General features: G+C 38.8%; 1 protein-coding gene across 2 annotated transcripts in view; it reads right to left on the reverse strand.

Moving 5' to 3' along the window:
• The window catches only part of CPQ (carboxypeptidase Q), a 146,691-nt gene that overhangs the window by 97,774 nt on the left and 27,302 nt on the right, over positions 1-21,615 (reverse strand). For both annotated transcript variants that reach the window (XM_050322765.1, XM_050322759.1), the window contains exon 3: positions 18,249-18,456. In XM_050322765.1, the coding sequence (XP_050178722.1) occupies positions 18,249-18,456 (208 nt within the window). The remainder of the gene's footprint in view (positions 1-18,248; positions 18,457-21,615) is intronic.

The following is a 21,615-nucleotide window of genomic DNA, read 5'->3' on the forward strand; positions in this document are numbered from 1 at the left end:
TAAGTTCTGGGAATCCTCCCATGCTACAGGTTTCTTTGGGAGCATGCAGGAAGAACACCCAGTATAGAGTAGTTTTCATGAGGAAATTAATGTTGGGGTTTTCTGAGAAAGTAGTTGAGCCTTAAGAATTCAAGTAATTTTCCTTGAAAGGAAAGGAGAAATTGCTGACAAAATGCAACACTTTCTCAGTGTTTTGGTTTTGATATCAAGTTTGTTGTGATCTTCAATGCACACTATATAGTCATATTATTTTGCTTAATGTTGACCATTTGTGCTCTTCTGATTTAATCTTGGAGATATGCTGATTCTTTCATCATTTGCTGAAGGGGAGGGAAAAGGTTATTTTCAAATGCACACAGTCAGTCAGATCTAATGAATTGTGGTGGTTGAGGTGACATGGATTTAGGGACACAATGAGATTCCAGACTACCTGAAAAGTGACAGCCATGAGAATGCCAGAACTTTCCAAGCTCACCTCTGGTAGCTCCATGAGATGAGGATTGTCAGGGTGACCATGGGCTTCCCCACTTCCTCCTCACCCATCTGTCCAGGGTCTCCCTCATCTGCTCAGGCAGCCTCCATGAGGAGAGGCCTGCAGTGAGTCACCTGCATTCATGGACTGGTGCACACCCCACAGCCTTAGGGCTCAATACACTTAGTGCAACACTGTAAGACAGTAACAGAATAAAAAGTGGGAATTTTCTCCCCAGTGTTGAAATGCTAGCTAGGAATTATTCCCCCCCCCACACACACAACCCCCGAAGAATATTGTGCAGGAAAATTATCTTACTGATTGTGAATGATAGACGTTAACACTGAGACCATGTATATAACTTAATAAATAATATAAATAGAAAATCTGTTAAAAAAACTATACCTACTTAGAAAGAAATGCATCATATAATTTTTAAAAGCAGAATTGTGTTCTACAAGCTAATATACACGGACTAAATCACCTTGCAGCTGTCAAACTACAATTTCTTTCTGTAAAATACTGTATACTACACTTCTGTGTAAACATAATGGAGTTACTTTTTCACTGGAAATTGTACTTATTTCAAATATAGTTTGTCTATAAATAGATGCTGAATTCTACAGAACTCTGAATGTGTGCAGTTCATAACTATTTATTGCATAGTTTAAAGCAATTGTGCAGCCCAAAGATCACCTGCAGCTTGCAAAGCCTTTTTACACCCAGGCCTCAAAGTAGGCTTTTAATGGTTTCATCTACATGAAGATAAAGTTCTACTGACCTGAAGGTGAATCTTGTGATATACACTGATTAATACCAGCATTAACAAACTTCTGGTTTAACAGGACAGTGCTTGATCCCTGACTTAACCACTAAACTGTTCACCTGCAGTGAACAGTTGATGCCTGATGTGACCCAGGATACACTGCAAATCACACAGTAATGCTTCTTGCTGCCAGAGCTATGAAACTGTTGAGCAGCTGTGCTGGAAAAATGCTGATAAAACACCTTCTTCCCTGGAAGTTCATGATCTGCCAACCATTTTGGGGAAACAGACCTGATTAGGAGCATCCTTCTGAAACCCTGACAGTCAGACTTGAGCTCACAAGCTTTGCTCCTTGTTAACCCTTCTAATGTCTCCCTGTTAACCTTTCTAGTGACCCCCCAGAAAACTCAGGTGGAGATAGAAAAAACAGTGTATTTGTAGTTGGATTTTCTGCCACAAACATAACTGGACTAAAACCAAACTACAATAAAAACTTCAAACACTATAAGAGGGAAAATCTAGAGAAATGAATGAAATTCTACTTTCCTTTCTCAGGAAACTTTTACAGACAAGCATCACCCAGAAGTCTGATGGTTCACAATGGTGTTCTCCAATTCCTTGTCATCTTCTCCTAATTGCCTGGATTCTGGTATCTTTTCACTAACTCTTAAGCCATTCCATTAGGTAACATGGAAATATCTACAGACCAAAAAAGTACCACTCTATACAGGAAAGGGTTAAAGGAATCCATCACTGATTGTCACTGAGAAGTACCATACAGAGATTTACATGACTGAAACCTAATTTTAGGCACTGAAACCAGTTACACTTCTAAAAACATAAATTGCAGCTGCACTTATTATTCCAAGTAGTTCTGCTAAAGTTTTCTTATGGGTCTGCCCATTCACATTGCATTTCTGGTAAGGTTGAAATGTTAGCATTCTCTCTGATGCTGCAGCACACCATTCCTGTTTTCCTAGATTGTCAGCATTATAAACTAAATAAAGGAAGAGGGGGAAAAAAATCCACATAGTTTTGTGGAGTTACAGCCTTAGATAGTGTCTCAGATAAACCCAGCTGCCCGGGATTCTGCCTGCCTCTGGATAGTGCTGAATCCCTTCTCAAGCTCTTTGGCCTTGAGCACAAATATAGATCCCTCTAATGGCCTTTCTGGAGATACAGAGCATGTACTCAAGTTGCTTGGTCCCTTCACATAATTTCTGGTGCCCCTACGTCTCCCAACAGCAACTGCAGCCTCCTCAGAGCCTCAAACTGGCAGCCCTGAAAATTGTTGTTTCCTTCTTCAGAGGCTGCAGATAGAGATACTCAGAGGGAGACACAGACCCACATCAAAGAAGGATCGCAGTCCTCCTGAAGAGGTGCAAGCAACAGGTCCAGGGAAGTGATTCTTTGTCGCGGTAGAGGTGGAAGCGACACAGCTTTGGGATACCAGGACCAGGACCCTTTATTACAGCTGTGTTCTATACAGTTTTAGGTGACACATGTATAAGCACCATTGGTTTGTTAGTAACATAAATAACTCACCATTGGACATACATTCACGCATGTCTGAATACAGTGAGTCAGCATTCTTCACAGGAAATCCATTCTGTGCCACAGTCCTCTCCGTCCATGGCTGACATTCTGCCAAGTGTACATGTTCCATCTTCGTTGTCTCAGCTTACAGAGACCCCAGAACCAGCTGTGCTCCCCCACAATTCTTCCCCTGTACTCAGCACTGGTGAGGCCACACCTCAAGTGCTGTGTGCAGTTCTGGGCCCCTCAGTTCAAGAAAGACATTGAGGTGCTGGAGCAGGTCCAGAGAAGAGCAACGAGGCTGGTGAAGGGACTTGAGCACAAGTCCTATGAGGAGAGGCTGAGGGAGCTGGGGTTGTTTAGCCTGGAGAAGAGGAGGCTCAGGGGTGACCTCATCACTCTCTACAACTCCCTGAAAGGAGGTTGTAGCCAGGTGGGGGTTGGTCTCTTCTCCCAAGCAACTATCAGTACGACAAGAGGGCATGGTCTTAAGCTCTGCCAGGGGAGCTTTAGGTTGGATATTAGGAAATAATTCTTGACAGAGAGGGTAATCAGGCATTGGAATGGGCTGCTCAGGAAAGTGGTGGATTCTCTGTCCCTGGAGGTTTTTAAGATGAGACTGGATGTGGCATCAGTGCCATGGTCTAGGAACCACAGCAGTGTTGGATTGAGGGTTGCACTTGATGATCTTAGTGGTCTTTCCCAACCCTGTTGATTCTGTGATTCTATGATCCAATACACAGATTACAGAACAGCTCAAATGTCCTTACATCCCACCCATGAATTCACTCTTTCCAAACCTCCGACTTTTGCCAAAAATCACATTTGAATCTTGGGACCTTATTTCTAAAGTTCATGTTCTTCATGATGATAAAGAGCTGTTACTAAGAAAAAGCCTTGCATTTTTATGAAATTCCATCTCCTTCATGCTCTTTCCAGTGGCATCAACTGTCTCATGGTGAGACAGATCCTTTGAGTTACATTCAACTGATTATTTCTAAACATTTACATTTGAAAGTACGATATTCCAAGATAACGAACTATATTCTCTGTCATTCACCTCCTGACAGAGATTTCCCACAGATCCCAGTTAGCCAACCTGAAATCACAATCTAGATGAAGTTAACAATCAAACACACTACATTTTATTTCCTAATGAAATCCTATGTTTACATAATGGATTATTTACCAGCAGTAGTCTCCCACTGTTATATAATAATACAACTGTCAATTGTTTTTGGTACAGACAAATTTTTGCAGAACCTACTATTGACTACTTAATCACAGGTTAGAAGAGTTGACTTTCAATGCTGTCTTCTTTACAGTAAACAATGTATAAATGTTATTCTAAATTAATATTCAAAAGATATTACCACTACTTGCAAACAGGGAGAGTTATTACTGTGAGCTACTCAAGATCCCACAGGGACACAAAGCAGAGGAAAGAATGGAACTTCAGAATCCCTGGTTTTAGTTGATTCATATGATTATTCTCCCTTGTCTGACAAAAGTATCTTTTGTTGTCTGGTGCACAAATGTCTAGAATCAATCTGGATTTTCCAGAGCTAAACAGAACATAGTTTTAATATCTTTTGTTGAGGCTTTTTCTGTGTGCTTCACAGCCACCAGCAAACAAATGTGAAGAAATCCAAATATAAATAAGAAACAGAAATAACATGGTTATATTCTGTTTCTTATTCTTAGAATAAACGTTCTTCTTTTGCAATCACAATAGATTAAAAAGCCATATATTGCAGTCAAAGCTTAATCCTGCTTAATAATAGTAATAATTAAAAGAAGTACATAAAAGACAACCCCTCTCTGTTTCCCAGAGTATTTTCAGTATTCACACGAGACAGCCAAGGCAGAAGTACTGTGAACAGTGACCAGGAAATCAAGGTAAGGTGAAACAATTTAGCAGAAGTCACAGACACTAGTCACCTACCCAGCTAATGGGAACAATCTATAAATATCAAAGGCCAGATTTAAAAAGGAATATTGGAAGAGAATAAAGTTACAGGTTAAGGTTTGTCCATCCACCTAAATATAGAAACAAAATGAGAGAAAGTGTAAGATGCCTGAAGGAGAGGACAACAGGCAAATAATCAAAGCTGGCATCACTGGCAGAGCAGAGACAGGAGCTGGCACCCCTCATTTAATAAACCTGAAGGAGAGGGATTTTCACCATTTAGCCCTAGCCTGCAGGCAAGACCAAAGAATTAGTATTTGATGCGACAAGATGGACACAATAAGAGATGCACAGGTGACTGATTGGATTTGAAGGGAAAAAGAAATCTGGAGAAAAGGATTTAAGTAATTGAAATGGTTTCATTTGCAAGGCACAAGACTGCTTCTACAGAAAAGAGCCATTATTACTGTTGGCCATCAACATTAGGCTACATCTAGAAAACGGTTATAAACAACTGTAGAATAATTGGCTCTGACTTCCTAAAAATTTGTGTGCCATAAATAAGGGGTTTCATCATACAAACAGGTCTAGTTAATCATACTTAAATGTCTGACATATATCATAGTAGAGCTAACACAGCAGAGTGAGGCCATCCTATGTGAAGACAACATTTAATGAAATAACACAGAAATACCCTACCATATGGGCAAGCCACAAGCAAGACTGTGGGAAGTGGAAGAAACAGCAGAATTGAGAGGCCCCCTACCCCTGAAAAACAGTGCAGGTATTCTTATAAAGAGAAACTATAATATGTCGGAGTAAACAATACAAATTTAATCACATGTTTAAGCAAATAAGGCAAAACAAAATGAGATATTGGCATTTCCAAATCCTCTACGTGCATCAGGAGTTAATCAGAGAGATTGTGGATATTAATGGTTAAGTAGCACGTTAAATATATTTTAAAATTGCATCTATATTTGGTTACCTGTTTTGCGTGACATAAGTAAAAAGTTACATATCAAAATAAAACATTGTGTTGTATACATGAGATAGATTCTGAAACACTCAAATCCAGACAGAGTCCCTACATAAACCTGTGGTCACTTTTGGAAATGAGCAGTGAACCTTGAAAACAATACTTCAGATGTTTTAGACCAGATACAACATATTTCATAAATAAAACTTTGATATATTCAATGGTTCTGTAATCTGTAGATGAATCTTAGTAATGTCATCAATTAAGAACAATACCAAATAGACAGAATAAGTATCTTGAGTAATACAGGAAGTAGAAACAATATTCAGTGGGAAATACAAACTGGAAAACCAATTATAAGTCATGAAAATAATAAAATTTGATATGCAGCTGATTCTATACAGTAGACCTTGTACAAGCTGTTTCAGCATTGCCTGGACCAAAAAAAAAAAAAAAAGTGAGTTGCTTGTTGAGTGTAACTTCAAATGAATGGAGTTTACTTTTATTTTTTATTTTTTTTTTAATGAGAAAGAAGAATGTTAGGCTAGGACACCCCAAACACCAATTCTGTACCATCCTGGCATGACGATTCTGGTAGTATTAAATGTTTTCCATTAAGTTGCCCAGAGCCACATGCTCATGTGCTCTGGATATGAACACTCCAGATAAAGTCCTAAGTGCTGCACTTATACAGAAAAAATATGGAGAATTACAGAGAAACAAAATAATAGTCCACATACTTCTCAGATCTTATCAGCAGCTGAAAATAAATACACACATTTTGAAAAGAATTCACTGGCCCTGTATTACTCAGATCCCTCTCTGTAATCACTAGCTTTTTGTTGTTAGGTTTTCCTTCAATCCTCTACAATTATGGTCACCACATACTAGTGAGACAGTTGTCAGTGTAATCAAGAAAACTGAATATTTTAAAAACATTAAAACAAACCTGCAAGTGATGGATCAAGACATTACAATCATGTCAGGGGGTTCTGAACTTGCTAACAGGGCTTTCGTAGGCACAGCAACTCATACAGACTCAGAAGGGGTTGGCAGCACAGAAGAAAGCTGGAGCTGATTAGGGAGAAACAGGAAATCACAGAAAACTGCTGAAGTTCCCAGTGCTCAACCAAGAGCAAGCACAGCTGTAACTCCTTAAAGATCAGTACAAGAAACACAAGACTTGGCTGTTTTATACACTCAACATCTTTATATACATGAACTGTAATGCAAAGGCGGAATAAAACTGCTCCTTTAAATCTTACTAACTCCAGAATCTCAGCAAACCTTATCAGTGGGTGCTCCTGGTGCCCTAAAAAGATCAGAGTTAACCACGACACGGGTGGCTATCTAGCCACCAACAAAATGTATGACTCAGTAATGGTAGGGGAGTGGCTAGGCCAGAAGAGAAGGAAAAAACTTTTGAATACTACATTGATAAAGCCTTGAAAAGCTATTGTTGAGGAAGCTAAGATTTCAATAAAGCCCTTATCCTTACAGCATCTTTCTGGATAACAGAGTCTATCAACAAGGATTTTATTAGCCTGTCTCTACCAGAGTTACAGGACACTGCTTACGTTACTATACACCAAATGGATGAAACTCTTCACAATTGCATGAACGCATTCCTGAACAGGAGAAGTCAAAACTAGGAGGAGATAGAGAAAGCACTTGTTAGTCTCATCAGCATTTTACTGACTTCGTGAGAAAACAAGTATGCCAGGTGCATGAAATTACCCAGAGGTTTCAGATATCACATCAAGCCCTGTCTACTATTAAAAAAAATCCAAAAAACCAAGCAAAACACAGAATTAAGCAGTTCAAAGCAAAAAGAGGCAAAAAGTTTGGCAAAAGCCAAAGAGAGATTGGGACTGAAGAAACATCATCTACAGATTTCTCACTATTATGACGCTACCTGAAATATGACTCCTTAATCACTGAGCAAAGAGCAAGAACCCACTGTACGACATGATCATCTCCTAAAACACAGGTTCTATTTCTTCCAACAACATCTAAGTTCTCTTGCTGACAGATAGGATTTGCCCAAAAGTGAGCACAAAGACTGCACTGAAGAATTCAGTCTGGCATGCTGGCCTTAAGGGAACATAGGAAGCAAAGTAAAAATTAACTAGTTGTCAGTCAACAACATATACAGACATCCTGGAGGGAAAGCCTCTAAGTGCAGGGTAAGAAAATAAATCCCACAGCACACCACAAATTCAGATCTCTAAGGATAGCAATACAACATGCACAGTGGTATAAAATATAACTAGAATCTTTCCACAAGCTCCCCAGACACTTATAAAACATGCTCTGCTCTTATTTCCTCTTTCTACACCACAAACAAGGGTTTCATCCTTGTTTTCTGCTCCCTTACTAGATCAGGAGACAATACTGCTGTATCCTATTGCCTCAGGGTATTGCTTTAGGACAGTCTTTCATTGAGATGCTTCCTACGATCAACTCTTGTTGTTATACTAAACCCTTAAGTGAAAAATGTTCACAAATAATCAGTGATGCTTCCTGATTTCTTCAGTTGTGCTACAGCACTACTGTGACATTTCCGCAATTGTCACCCAAGTTCTTGCTGCCTTTATGCCTTGTGCATTCCCCAAGCCTGTGCAAAGCAGATGAAGATGCTGCCTACTCAGAAAGAGACTATTTTTGTAAAAATTCTGCAGCATTAAAAGTCAACATGCAGAATACCAAGCAGGGGAGAGATAAGTTCATCAGTTTTCCAATTCCCTCGGAGATCAGTTCTAAACTACCTTGACCACAACTGCATTCTTCTTCCCACTGAAAGGAAGTAACTCTTCAAAAGACACATTCAGCCCCTTCCCCCTGCGTTTAAAACTCATGTGCTGATGAGGAAAAAACCCACTTGAAAACACAAGGCCACAATAAGACTAGGAACAATCTCACTGAAAGATGGTAAAAAGCAAAGAAAGTTTCTTGATCAAATAAATTAAGGCATCAGATCCACACATATATTGGCAAACTCTTTACTTTCAGTACTTCCAACAAGAGCTAACTCCCTGGAAGCAAGAGTGGTGGCATCCTTTGAAAAACATTATTTCTGGAAACTTAACACAGTAATTTTCTCCCTTCAAAATACATCTTTTTCAGTGCTTCTTCTTGACAAAAAGGCAATCTGGTTTAGCCAGATCTATAAAAATTTTCAATAATAATAGTAATAATAATAATGTTTTATTTAATGTACACATCAGCATCAAGGAGACTTACTTGGCTGGTATGCAGTAAGCATCCATATGTTTGTCTTTCCTGACTTACAGAAAGCTTTGTCTCTGTCCCTTCACTCCCTCTTGGAATTGCCATTAGATAAGCAAGAACCACAATCTGCACTGATGAAGCAAATCATTATATCACAGAGGGCATATCTCTGGCCACCAGTACAGAAATTACATCATAAACAGTTTAAATTATTACACAAGTCATGTGACTTTCTTAAATGTCTAATGTGATATGTCCATATTAGCCTTTTAGTTTGAATAAATAATGGGCTTTTGAAGTGAACCTCCCAAAACCCTTGGCTGCCTGATCACCAAGCCGTCTCTGAGCACCAGAGTTATCAGAGTTATATCTCTTTCTGATGAAACTAAACCCGAAGATGTTCTCAGCAAGTGCACCTAGCAAGGCTCAACACATGCTAAGTCTCAGCTGTTGGCACCTAATTCTTTGATGAAACTTTTTTAAAAGTGGTTTTCCCTTTAATTATAACATCAGATGTAAAAACTCCACTGCAACACCAGGATTTTTGTTTCAAAAGATGTAAAAATGATTTGCAATTAGAAGAGGAAAAGGTTTGGACAACCAATAAAATACTTTCCCTAATCCCAAGAGAACAAGACACAAGTTTATTTTATTAACCAAAAAACAAGGAAGCGGGTTTACAGATAAGACTAAAATACATCCTACCCCTGCAGACCTGAGAGCCCAAGGCTACTTTAATTAGAAGCAAAGAAAAAAATTGAGAGGACTGAACAGAACTGTTCAACTCACATACCACATGTGCTAACAGGCCAAATGCCAGAGTAACCGCAAATTCCTGAACTGACACGGCACTTGAAGAGGGGGCCCAAAATTCAAAAGCACCCAGGACACTGGCAGCTCACACACACTAAGCCTCTACAAGCGGCCAGAGATGTTACGTGTCGGCTCCTCTCTAGCTGCACACCCTGTGACCATCAGACAGGCTGGCCCCTGAGCATAGCCAAATATGCCACTGAGGCTGCACAGCTTCAGCAGCCCAGAAAATCTTGTAGTCACCAGGGTGCTACAGGCAGATCATAAAAGGGAGCATAATAATATTGAGTGAAAAGAGGGAAATTAAGTAAAAACTTACAAAATCTGTTTATTCAGAAACTTCTACTTCACTTTGTACATATGAACCAATTTCATTCTTTTAATTTCAACAGGCAGAGACAGCAAACAATCTTAATTAAACTCAAATGCCTGAGGAAAGCTGATTCTTTTTTAGTTCAGCAGTAACCTGGATGGATGACCAGTGCCATGCTACAAGCGGTACTGTTACTGAAAAAATAATGACAAAACTATTTTGTACTACCATAGGCTTGCTTGTTCACAGCAACTGTTCTGTTTATTAAGTAATTAAAGTGAAAGGAGGCAGTAGAAATGAAGTGCTTAGCTGTAGGGCTCCTGAAATTATCTGAGCATGTAGGTCAAGCTTTAGAAATTTACATATATGTCAAGATTTTTTGGCTGAAAATAACAGCTGATGGTCCAGGTCATTTAATGGCCAACAGGGGTGGCTTTCTAGGGCAAAGTGACCTGTCTCACCTGCATGACTCCCAGCCTATGACACATGAAAGGGAATACAAGTCTGCTTTGCTAGAGCCTGCACACACAGAGCAATAGAGATGCTCAGGGACCTGACCTCATGAGTAGGCTGGGCTCAGGTCACGTCATGTTGAGTCCCCAGTTAACAGCAGACTGCTCTCATGCTCACACACAAGTCCTAGCCAGTGCTTACCAGCTGAAATACAATCCCACATGGGCACAGCACTTGCTTCCCCTCTATGGACAGCAGAACAGGTCACAAGAAGAAAGATGTGCAAGATGGTAGAAAAAAATTAGGTATACTGGCATTTATAGTGGAAGGAGCAGCAGAACAGGAGGAGAAGGAGCCTTCAGGGCTCATAACACGATTGAAGGATACAAAGACAGAACACCCATTTTAAAGGTCAGATGCATCTCTTTGCTATTAAAAAAATCAAAACAAACAAAACCTCAAACCAACTAACCAAAAAACAAAAAAAAAAAAGCAAAAGAAATCCTACCAAAACTACTGTAGCATCCCAGAATTCTGAAAACATGGCAGAGTGAGCAGAGGAAATTGAATGTGTCTGTGACTACTGATGAGAATAAGCCCTTACTTTCCACAGACATGGAATTTTAGGGAAAGGAGGAAGATGTCCCTAGCAAGCAATTCTCACGTCTGAAACCAAAGGCAGCAGACCAAGCATTAGGAAGAGGTGATGTGGCAAGAACTCACTGCGCTAACACCTGACCCTAACTCACGTACTTGCCAGCAAGATTGAGGAGGGAATGAACTGTTTACAAAGCAGTGAGGAATACAAAGGAAAACAGTGTACATACAAAAAGGCATACATGACTATATATAAAAAAATAAACAAAGTGAGGTTACAAAAAGGGAAAATTAGGATAATGGAAAAGCAATTGTTTTCAAATTCACATACATTCCATGAGATGATAACATAGCCCTGGTATGCCTGCACTTAATTGTGTCATACGCACATGGTTATCTATGCAACCTCAGCCACAAATCTTGAGTTGCACTGCTGCATTCATGAATTCATATTTCACCCAGACAAAGCTTTTGATTAGAGTTATTTGAGCTTCACAAGCAGATGTTGTGTCTTGGCCATCGGCAGCCAGAAGAAGGAAAGAGAAAGTGAAGGAAAATACTTATTTCAGATAAGATGCTGAACTTAGCCCAAAACGAAAAGAACTTGACCAAGTATGTGTCCTTGTTAACAGTCTCCACACTGTGTCAAAGTGCTACTTGGTCTATTTTGATCTTGTGATATGTTGCCTATTGAATTTCTTGTATTTTGAAGAGATTGTTCTGCAGCACTAAAAAAAAAAAAAAAAAAAATGGGGTCTTGGTATTTATCTCTGAGGATACTTGGGAATTTTCTTTGAGTTCTCAAAAAAACCACTCAGTTTTGCTTCTTTCCAGAGCCCTTAAAGGAGTTCTTATTACAAGACACAGTGTTACGACTTTATCTAATCTATGGTTCTTGAGAAATAGAAGGATTTACTGAAAGTTTCAAATTCAGAAGAGTACATTCACCACAGGATAAATAGTGGACCATTTCAACAGCTGAAGGATACCTTTTTTATTTATGAAATGTTTAAAAAATGTACAGCTAGGAAAAAAAAAAGAAATAGGCTAGCTTATTACAATCACCTTTTTAACCATGCCTTGTAAATTGATTATTTTTATTGCAAAAACATCCACTACAAACTGGGAACACTCATCAGTTTATTGTACACAATAGTAAGTGTATGAATTATTTTAACTTCTACAAGATTATTAATCTCAGCACAGCCAAGCTATTAAAGCAAAAAAGTAAGTATTCAGATTTCTACAGAAGGCCAAATAACATGGATACTGCTGACTGATCACAATAATACATATTATTTGAGAAGTTTCATTAAAATAGTTCTGTTACTCTTAACTCCTAATGTCCATGTTTAAATATTTCACCACCAAATTGCCAGTGCTTCAGGAAATTACTGGGAAAAGGAGCCTGCAAGAATGATGGAGAGAGACTTTTTACAAGGGTGTGTAGAGATATAACTGTCTTCAAAATTAAGGAGATCAGGTTTAGATTAGATATTAGGAACAAATCCTTCACTGTGAGAATGGTGAGGCACTGGAACAGGTTGCCCAGAGAAGTTGTGTGTGTCCCATCCCTGCGGGTGTTCAAGGCCAGGTTGGATGTGGCTTTGGGCAGCTTGGTCTATGTGGGAGATGGCCCTTCCACCCTTCCAAGAATTGGAACCAGATGAAATTACATACTAATTACAGTGACCTTCTCCTAAGTAAAAAAACCCCACTCTTACATGCTACCCATAAAGTAGCAAGAGGATCATTTCACTCTAACACAAGAGGCAGACAATGCCATGAGACACAACTGCCACGTAACATCGCAATACCAACCATGTAACTAGTGTCATTCCTTCACACGTCAAGAAGGATGCAGTTGCTAATTTCATCTCTTATTCACTTAGCAATGCTGCCCTAAATAAATTAATCTTCTCCTTGAAACTCAACAGCAAGTACTTCAAGTCCTTCATTGTCACCAGTGAGTGTCATGAACCCTAATACAAACACATCAACAAGTTTTCCAGAGTATAATCAAGTTCATCCCTTCTTACCCTCATTCAGAGTGGGGATGCCTGAGCCCCCAGGGCACTTCACTCCATAGCTATACTACCACGCCTTAAAGAAAAATAAACTGTCACATAATCACTGGTCAAAGATTCCCTTCACAATTTTTGCCCTTGAAAATGTGGCAGCCACTTGCCATCTCTGAAAGATGGAACAGCCATCAAGCTACCAGCAAGAGAACAGTGATTTAATTCATATTGTGATTTCATCAATTATGTCTTGTCAGTAAGCTTTAATAATGAGCCCTAATAAGCCTAAGATGTTAATCTACTAGAAAGTACCTAGTTTTAACATATCAATATTACTCACATTGCAAGATCACCTAGAAATCACAACACAAATTGGCTTACACTGTTCCAGCAAATAGAGTAAGTAAGTAAAAATAAGCAGTCCCCTGTCCAAAAGGGTTGAAATATTTGAAAAACAAACAAACCAACCCTCTCAAACAAACAAAAAACCCTCCCCAAAAAAATCCACCAAAGCTGATACAGTTCAGGAAAAGTTGTGATGTTTCACCTTTCATTTTCCTGATGAAAGTAGGATAGTGCAGTGTGAGAAGGAGTATAGTTAAAACATTTCCAAGATGTTTTAGAAAACCCTACAATCCCATTGTCATTTATTCATATTATTGGTGAACATGTAAACACACAGGCCAAAGTAAAAGCTCCAGTCAACAAAATCGCAGCATACAAACTGCAAGAATGCAAGACTTACTTTTCACAACATTTAGAAACTTTTCATGTTTTACCTTTCATCTCTCACCCTTCTAACACATCACTCCCTGCAGCAATGCATTATTTCCCATCAGCCAAATCAAAAAGGCAAGTAACTTGGACAAACAGTGCCCCAGACACAGACTGATAAGAAGCACCACATCCAGCACATAGCCCATCCAGCACATAGCCCATCCAGCACATAGCCCATCCAGCATAGCACACTGGTAGGACAGACAAGGAAGACAAACAGCTGGTGATTAAGAGAAAACATAGAAGAAGGCATGGAGATAAGAAAATCCATCCTGCCTACAACAGTACCTATTTGTTAAAAACAAGACAAACAGATCTAGTCATCACCAAGTAACAGAAGGGACGGGCTGGACCTGAATACCTTCTGTATTATAGGAAAAAATATATAAATCAATCACTTCCACATCCAAAAAAACCCTAAGTAAAGGTAAATGAAGAGAGTACAGAAAGTACATTTAATGAAAAAATGCTCCCTGGTAAAGTCTAAATTTGAATTTGCTTTTGGGAATGACACCTCAGTTCCCAGTGTCAATTACGGATTCAATACTACTAAATAAACATACATTTGGCATCTATTTCTCCTCTCTTTTCACTTAATTTTGAAATAGCTGTAATGCCCATACCTAGACCTAATAAACAGGCCTACCTTCAGTCTCTACCTCTGTTTCTCATCTCTAAATTTTTCATTACATTTTAAATTGACTTCCATAGATACCCTGGCAAACAAAACATACAAAGAGCCACTCTTAAATGAACCCTTCTACACAGCACCGTAATTAAGGACAGGACAGATAATCTTCTGATTTTCAGTAAATCAACACATTATAGACTGCAATATTCTGTGATGATACCAAATAAGAGTATTTTAAAACACACAGTTTTTCATTAAAACTGTTTTTGAAGCATATTGTACTATCTCACATTCGATACCGTACCGATGGGAGCCTATTCAACCTAAGGTGACTGAAGGCCCACACTAAGACCTTAAATTATCTTATCCATGAGCTGCTTTACGCTGATGATGCCGCCCTCGTTGCCCACACAGAAGTAGCTCTGCAGCGTCTAACATCCTGCTTTGCAGAGGCTGCTGAGCTGTTTGGACTGGAAGTCAGCTTGAAGAAAACAGACCTTTTATATCAGTCTGCACCTCAGGAAGTCTCCCATCATCCCCATATCACCATTGGTGAAACAGAGCTCAAATCAGTCCAGCAGTTTAATTACCTGGGAAGTATCATCTCCTCAGACGGTAAGATTGATGCAGAAATAGACAACAGGTTAGCAAAGGCATACAGAGCTTTTGGTGAACTCCATAAAAGAGTGTGGCAAAACAAACACCTGAAGAAAAGTACAAAGATCAGCGTTTACAGAGCCGTTGTACTGTCTACTCTTTTATATGGATCTGAATCATGGGTCATTTACCGCCACCACTTGAGTCTCTTAGAACGCTTCCATCAGCGCTGCCTCCGTTCAATCCTAAACATCCACTGGACTGACTATGTGACCAACACGTCTGTCCTTGAACAGGCAGCAGTCACGAGCATTGAGGCCATGCTGCTGAGAACACAGCTGCGCTGGGCAGGGCACGTCTCCAGGATGCAGGACTACCGCCTCCCTAAGATCGTGCTCTATGGGGAACTTGCCACTGGCTGCCACAAGAGAGGAGCCCCGAAGAGGAGATACAAGGACTGCCTGAAACAATCCCTCATCCTTAGCCATATTGATCGCCACCATTGGTCTACCCTGGCCTCCAATCGGGAGGCCTGGAGACACACCATCTATAACGCTGCTGCTGCTTTTGAGAACACACGCAGGATCACTCTCGAGGAGAAAAGACAACGCAGAAAGAATCGCGTCTCGTCGATATCACCTGGGGAGTCTTTCTGCTGTGCCTTCTGCAACCGGACTTGTCTATCTCGCATTGGCCTTTTTAGCCATCAGCGCGCTTGTAGCAAGCGTGGGTAGAGCCCTTCTCAAATCTTCATTCGTGAAGCCTAGCCACGACTGACTGACTGACTGTACTATCTGTTCATTACTATGAACTATGTTAGAAAATTCTAAATATTAGAAAATACATCGTAAACATCACATTTGTTTGACACCAAGAAATACACTAGTAATAGTTTGGACAGTATCTGAAATCAAGGGCTTTATATTTGAGAAAGCATTTTAAACAGGTAATGCTGGCTTCTTTAGGGGAATATGTAACATTTCCATGGTTTAACCCCAGCTGGAAACTAAACACTATGCAACTGCTTACTCACTACACCCCCAAGTGCGATGAGAAGGAGACTCAGAAAAAGAAGTACAAAAAGTCATGGCTTGAGGTAAGAATAGTTAAATAGTTGAAAAAAATTATAATAAAAATTATAATTGTAATTTAAAAAACCCAAACAAAACACAAGATAAACAACAGCAAATAAATAAAGCCCAAGAAAAACAAGTGATGCACAATGTAATTGCTGACCACCTGCTGAACAATGCCCAGCCCATCTCCAAGCAGTGGTTGGCCCCATCCAGCCACCCATCCCCTCCAGTTTTCACAATGAATGTAACACCCTGTGGTATGGAATATCCCTTTGGCCACCTTGGGTCAGCTGTCCTGCCTGTGCTCCCTCCCAAATTCTTGTGCAGATCCTCACTGGCAGAGCATGAGACACTGGAAGGTCCTTGACTTAGGGTAAGCACTACTTAGTAACATCCAAAACATTAGTGTGTTTTCAACATTATTCTCATACTAAATCCAAAACACAGCACTACACCAGCTACTAAGAGAAAACAATCTCTATCCCAGCTGAAACCAGGTCAAGCATATAAAAATGCTACCAAGAAACTACAGTGGTAGCAGAGCTGTGCTCTGTATGTGTTCCAAGACAGTTAGTTGGTATTACTGGTTTCTGACTCTCTGAAGCATTCAAATGATGAAGCTTGCCAACTTCTCATAATGCTGAGATATGACCAGTCATGTTCTCTGTGAAATAGTGTAATCAAGAATGCCTCCAAGTGCTGCCCCAGCCACTTTCCAGTTCCAGCCTCAAGAAAGACCCAAAGCTGTTATCACCCTTTCCACCTACCAGCCTTGACTTCTGCAGAAAGAAAACACAGAAGCAGAGATCATAAAGAAACCATGGAGTTATCTAAACAGAATACAATTCCAGGTTGTGATATGGCTCATATATGGGGTCAGATTAGCTACTGCCAATGACTCCTCAGTGGGTACAGAGTTACCAGGCAACTAGAGAGAGGAATAAATGATCTGTATTGTTCTAAACACATATGTGCCAAAGAAAGAATGATGTTACAAAATACAGCATCTCTTGTATAAACTGCATGTCTTCCAGGCTGTCTTATGTTAAGTGCTTTTATTAACAAAGCTCCACAGTTTAAGCAGTCAAGCTTTGCATCTGGCATCACTTTAAGCCCCTTACAATCCTGCTCAGGCACAGGAAGGTGAGCAGGGAGATGGGTCTGTCCAGTTTGCAGTCCTCAGTCCAGCTCTGCTGTCTGGGCCTCCTGACCAGAACTCTCACCACAGTCAGCAGGATACTACACAAAGATCACTGCAGGCATTAGGCTTGCCAATAACTGTGTAAGATTGTAAGAAATACTATGTTAAAGGATGGTGTGCATGTATCAGCCTTTTACTTTATGGATGGACTATTCTCCATTTCCTCTCTATGCCTCAACTAGTCTTTTTCACAATAGATAAGCATTTTAAGCGTAAGCTTTCAGAGTTGGAAAAAATTCCTAGATAAATAAATAACTTTGTTACCAACCCAAAACTAAAAAAAAAATTGTTTCAGTAACATAATGCTATATGTGATAACTAAGGTACTAAGACATCTAAAAATACTTACTTTTTTTTTTTTTTAAGTAAAAAACTTTAAAAGCAGCATGAGAATTACAAGTCTTACTGCTAAAGTGTTCCAAATAATTAAGTTTAAAGCAGACTACTCCTTCATCTAGTATAAGTCAGCCTCATGCTAGGAAAATGACCAATACATTAAAAACTGTACACTTACATTCTAGTCAAACATACAGAATAACCAATTCATATGATCACTGACAGTCTGATACATATTGCCAGGAAAGACATTTGGTTTTGGTTGATGTCAGAATATTTAGGGCAGCCTTAAGAATGCCGGAAGTTCTTTAAAACAAATATCATACAAAATCTGGATCGGTAACAAAAAAATTAAAACATTCTGAAAGAATGACAAAGCACCAGGGAAAAGAACTATTGTGAAGCCAATAGTTTTAAAACCAAACACCCACTCATAACTGGCAATGTTTAAGTCATAGAGAACAAAAATGCCTGCCCAGAAAAGACGTGAACTAAAGGGCTGAAATGTGAGTTACAGGGAGAAAAGAGAAAAATGCTTACCTGTGAATAGAAAAAGAAGCAATAGATCTAATGAGGGATGCCACTGCTCCAACTTTAGCAGCTTCCACTGCTCCCTGTACTCTGTATTGCACAGTTTCACCATAACTGATGAAAGGTTCGTTGTAGACAACAATCTTCCCCTTGGCCTCCTGAGCTCTTTTATGCAGTTCATCAAAAGAGGCTACCACTATGACTTCTGCTGTAATTCCTGAAAGAAAGTATTACAGTGGTTTTAACATTGCTGTCCTATAGCTCCCCTATGGCCACTTTTAACAGATAGAAAAGCACGGATTGTGCAGAACTCAAGAAATCAGAGATTTAATTTTTTACTGGAAAAGATTATGTGAAATACTTCATCAGGGATTGGTACTAAATAGATGTAATAGTACCCCGATCAAGTCCACACAGTTCTGTAAACTCCATATCAGGTTGGTATTAAAACATAACTTGAAGGGCAAGAAGGATACACAGGGGGAATTTTGTTCTCTGAATGTGCTTTAATGCCTCACTGTAATCATTTATAGTACAAAAACATTTGCAAAAGCTGCCTATGGGATTAATTAAAAAAAAGATAGTAATCTTTTCATGGAAATGTTTTGATATGTTGCTAAACAACTTAGCTTAACATAAGACAACTGGAAAAATATTTTTAGATGAAACGCTTATAAAATTATTTAATCCATAAATTAAATCTCTGCAGTTTCAACGTATTTTGCAGTATGCATTATTATTGTTATTGTTATTATTATTTCTTCATATCTAATTCAGCAGAATACTGCAGTTCTACTGGATGCCCTTCTGGGAGTTTTTCCAGAAACCCATATTTCCCAGTTATGATTCAGAAAACAGAGGCAGGTACTTCTGCAGAACTATTCACACATGGTAAATTAGATCCCACCCAGCTCTTAATTTTTAATAGTTGGAATAGTTTTACACTGATGTATTATCTTGCTTAAAAACACAAAGAATGTTATAGCTAAGTAGTTTTCCCCAAAGCCAGAAAATCCAACTTTTTAAGACATTAACTGAGGAACTATATTTCACAGCATTTGAAAAGTAATTCATTAAAATGACCACTGTGCTTAAAATACAATTTTGTTGATTGGTTACAGAGATAAGTAGAGCTTAACAACATGGGCTTGTTCTTTGCTTCTAAATATAGAAGTAGTGGATGCCTGAAATTTTAAGACACAAAACACATCAGTAAAAACTAAAACTAATAACAAATGTCTAGCAAAGATTTTCAAAGAAGTGAAACTATATTTTTAAAAATAAATTGATTTTCCTTGAAAAGGTCCCTTTTTTTTTTGTTTTTTTGCTTGTTTGTGTATGTTGTGTAAGAATTATTTAGGGGAATTCAAAGACTTGTATTTGAGACTGTAATATGTGAGAAGAACTGTTAGCAAAGTAGGAAGGTAATCTCTCTCAGCACCAGTGTGTCCAGGCTCATGGCTTCTTTAAGATGAGACTATACTTCAATGCCTTAAAGAAACCATTCCACACAAAAGTTTGGTTTCTTTACAGTTCACCTGTAAGAGGGCAATAGACATCTACTGCTGCAGCAAAAGCCTATGATTTTTAGCTACAGAAATAACCTAATGTCAGAGGTGTACAAATTTTAACTATTCAGATTCTTACCTTTACCTGGCAACATATAAGAGAGTTATTCCCTTTAGAAATGGGAAATGTGTCACCTCACTGAGCCTTTAAGCAAATTAACAAAACTCTGCCCTAGCATCTTCTACCAATTCAGTTCCTCATGGCTTTGCTTCCTGTGTCAAAAGCTGTTCTCTCTCTTTCTTACTCCCATCATTAACTGATCCAGAGCTTGGCTGTGTGTTATTGAACAGAATTCTTCAGAAAACCCACATAAGGAGGGAGATGAGTTGCCTGCTTACTTAAGCAAGATATAAAGATTATAACCCACACAGTTCAAGAGATGAATACAGAGTATTTGGGGAATTAGCTAGGAAAGGGCATGATGTAAAGAAGACAGAATTACGAACATGATCTGTATAAAGCTGAAGATTATTTGATCTCACTGTGTGATACATATTGTTGGGCTGAGCAAGTGAGCAAAAGAATCTAGGTAGTACCACGGGTTTCCTCTCATTTCAGATATTAAACAGTAAATTGCACCCTGTTATTTCTGAGAATTAAGGTACAGGAAGGGTGCTAATGGTGGGAACATGATGGTAATTTTCAATTATAAACAAAATTACATTTTAAAAAGTACTCTGTACACTGAAATGTGTATTTCTATCTAAAGACCTGAATATGCCACAACTTCGATGATCATAATGCCAGTTGAAATAAATGGCATGGTACCCATTAGCAGTCTAAAATCTGTCACAGGCAGGAATAACTCAAGACTGATTACAGTTACTCTTTATTAACTACAGAAAGCAGAAAATCCATTTATATATGTATATATATACACACACATAGATATAAAAGCACCTGTAAACCAGCTGTCTGTAACACTGCCATATGTAAGAAGTCTGATTTTTGGCATGAACAATTCTGTCTGAAGAGTCACCTCCTAGTACCTGCTTGCCTGCCAGCAGTGATGCAAGGAGTAGATTAGTTCAAAGGGGATTCCTCACAAGGTAACTTAAATATTCGGTGCATTTAGTCTTGGGAAGATTAAGTCATTTTAGTATCTAGAGCTATGCATCAGTCTGTGTTAGTAAATAGTTTCAGCGAAGAGTAAGAAAAAAAGAAAAATCCACCCTATTATCAGATTTTAAAAACTGATGAACCTATATTAAAATTTCAAGGACACTCCATACAGAATACTGATGTCCCTGGCCACACCAGGGCAAGACAGGGCCCGACTGTATCATACGGAGTATCGGGAATTCCTGAGATTAGTGAACCCAGTCTCTATTGGTTTTTATTTATTACTATCCTAGAAACATTCAATTCATAAACACACAGAAATTTAATCAAGTTAGTTACAATCTATTGCTGTATTAAAAGAATTTAGTAAAACCAGAAAGAAATATCATTTGCATACTGTTAAATCTTACTGGATACCAATTTCCTCATCACTTAATTATGGCCTTACTCTCTTTTTTCCCCCAGTCTAATTTTTGTCATCCAGTTAATAGCATCAGTCCCTTGGATATCTAATTACAAAGCCAAATGCAGCCATCATTAATTTGACAATAAATTCTTTTCAATAGCAGTGAGCGAACAACTCACATCTATGTACCTCTCAAACTTCATTTACTTCACACTATTAATGTAATAACTATGATCTGTCTTACAAATCACACTATGGAACAATGATGCTATTGATCCACATGCACTGAAGCTGCCACTGTCAAATAAACACAGTGATGAGCAAAGTAATTTTTCCTTA

This window comes from Myiozetetes cayanensis, unplaced genomic scaffold (assembly GCF_022539395.1).
Source record: "Myiozetetes cayanensis isolate MyiCay16 unplaced genomic scaffold, myiCay2020 scf1, whole genome shotgun sequence".
In the NCBI taxonomy this organism is placed as follows: domain Eukaryota; kingdom Metazoa; phylum Chordata; class Aves; order Passeriformes; family Tyrannidae; genus Myiozetetes; species Myiozetetes cayanensis.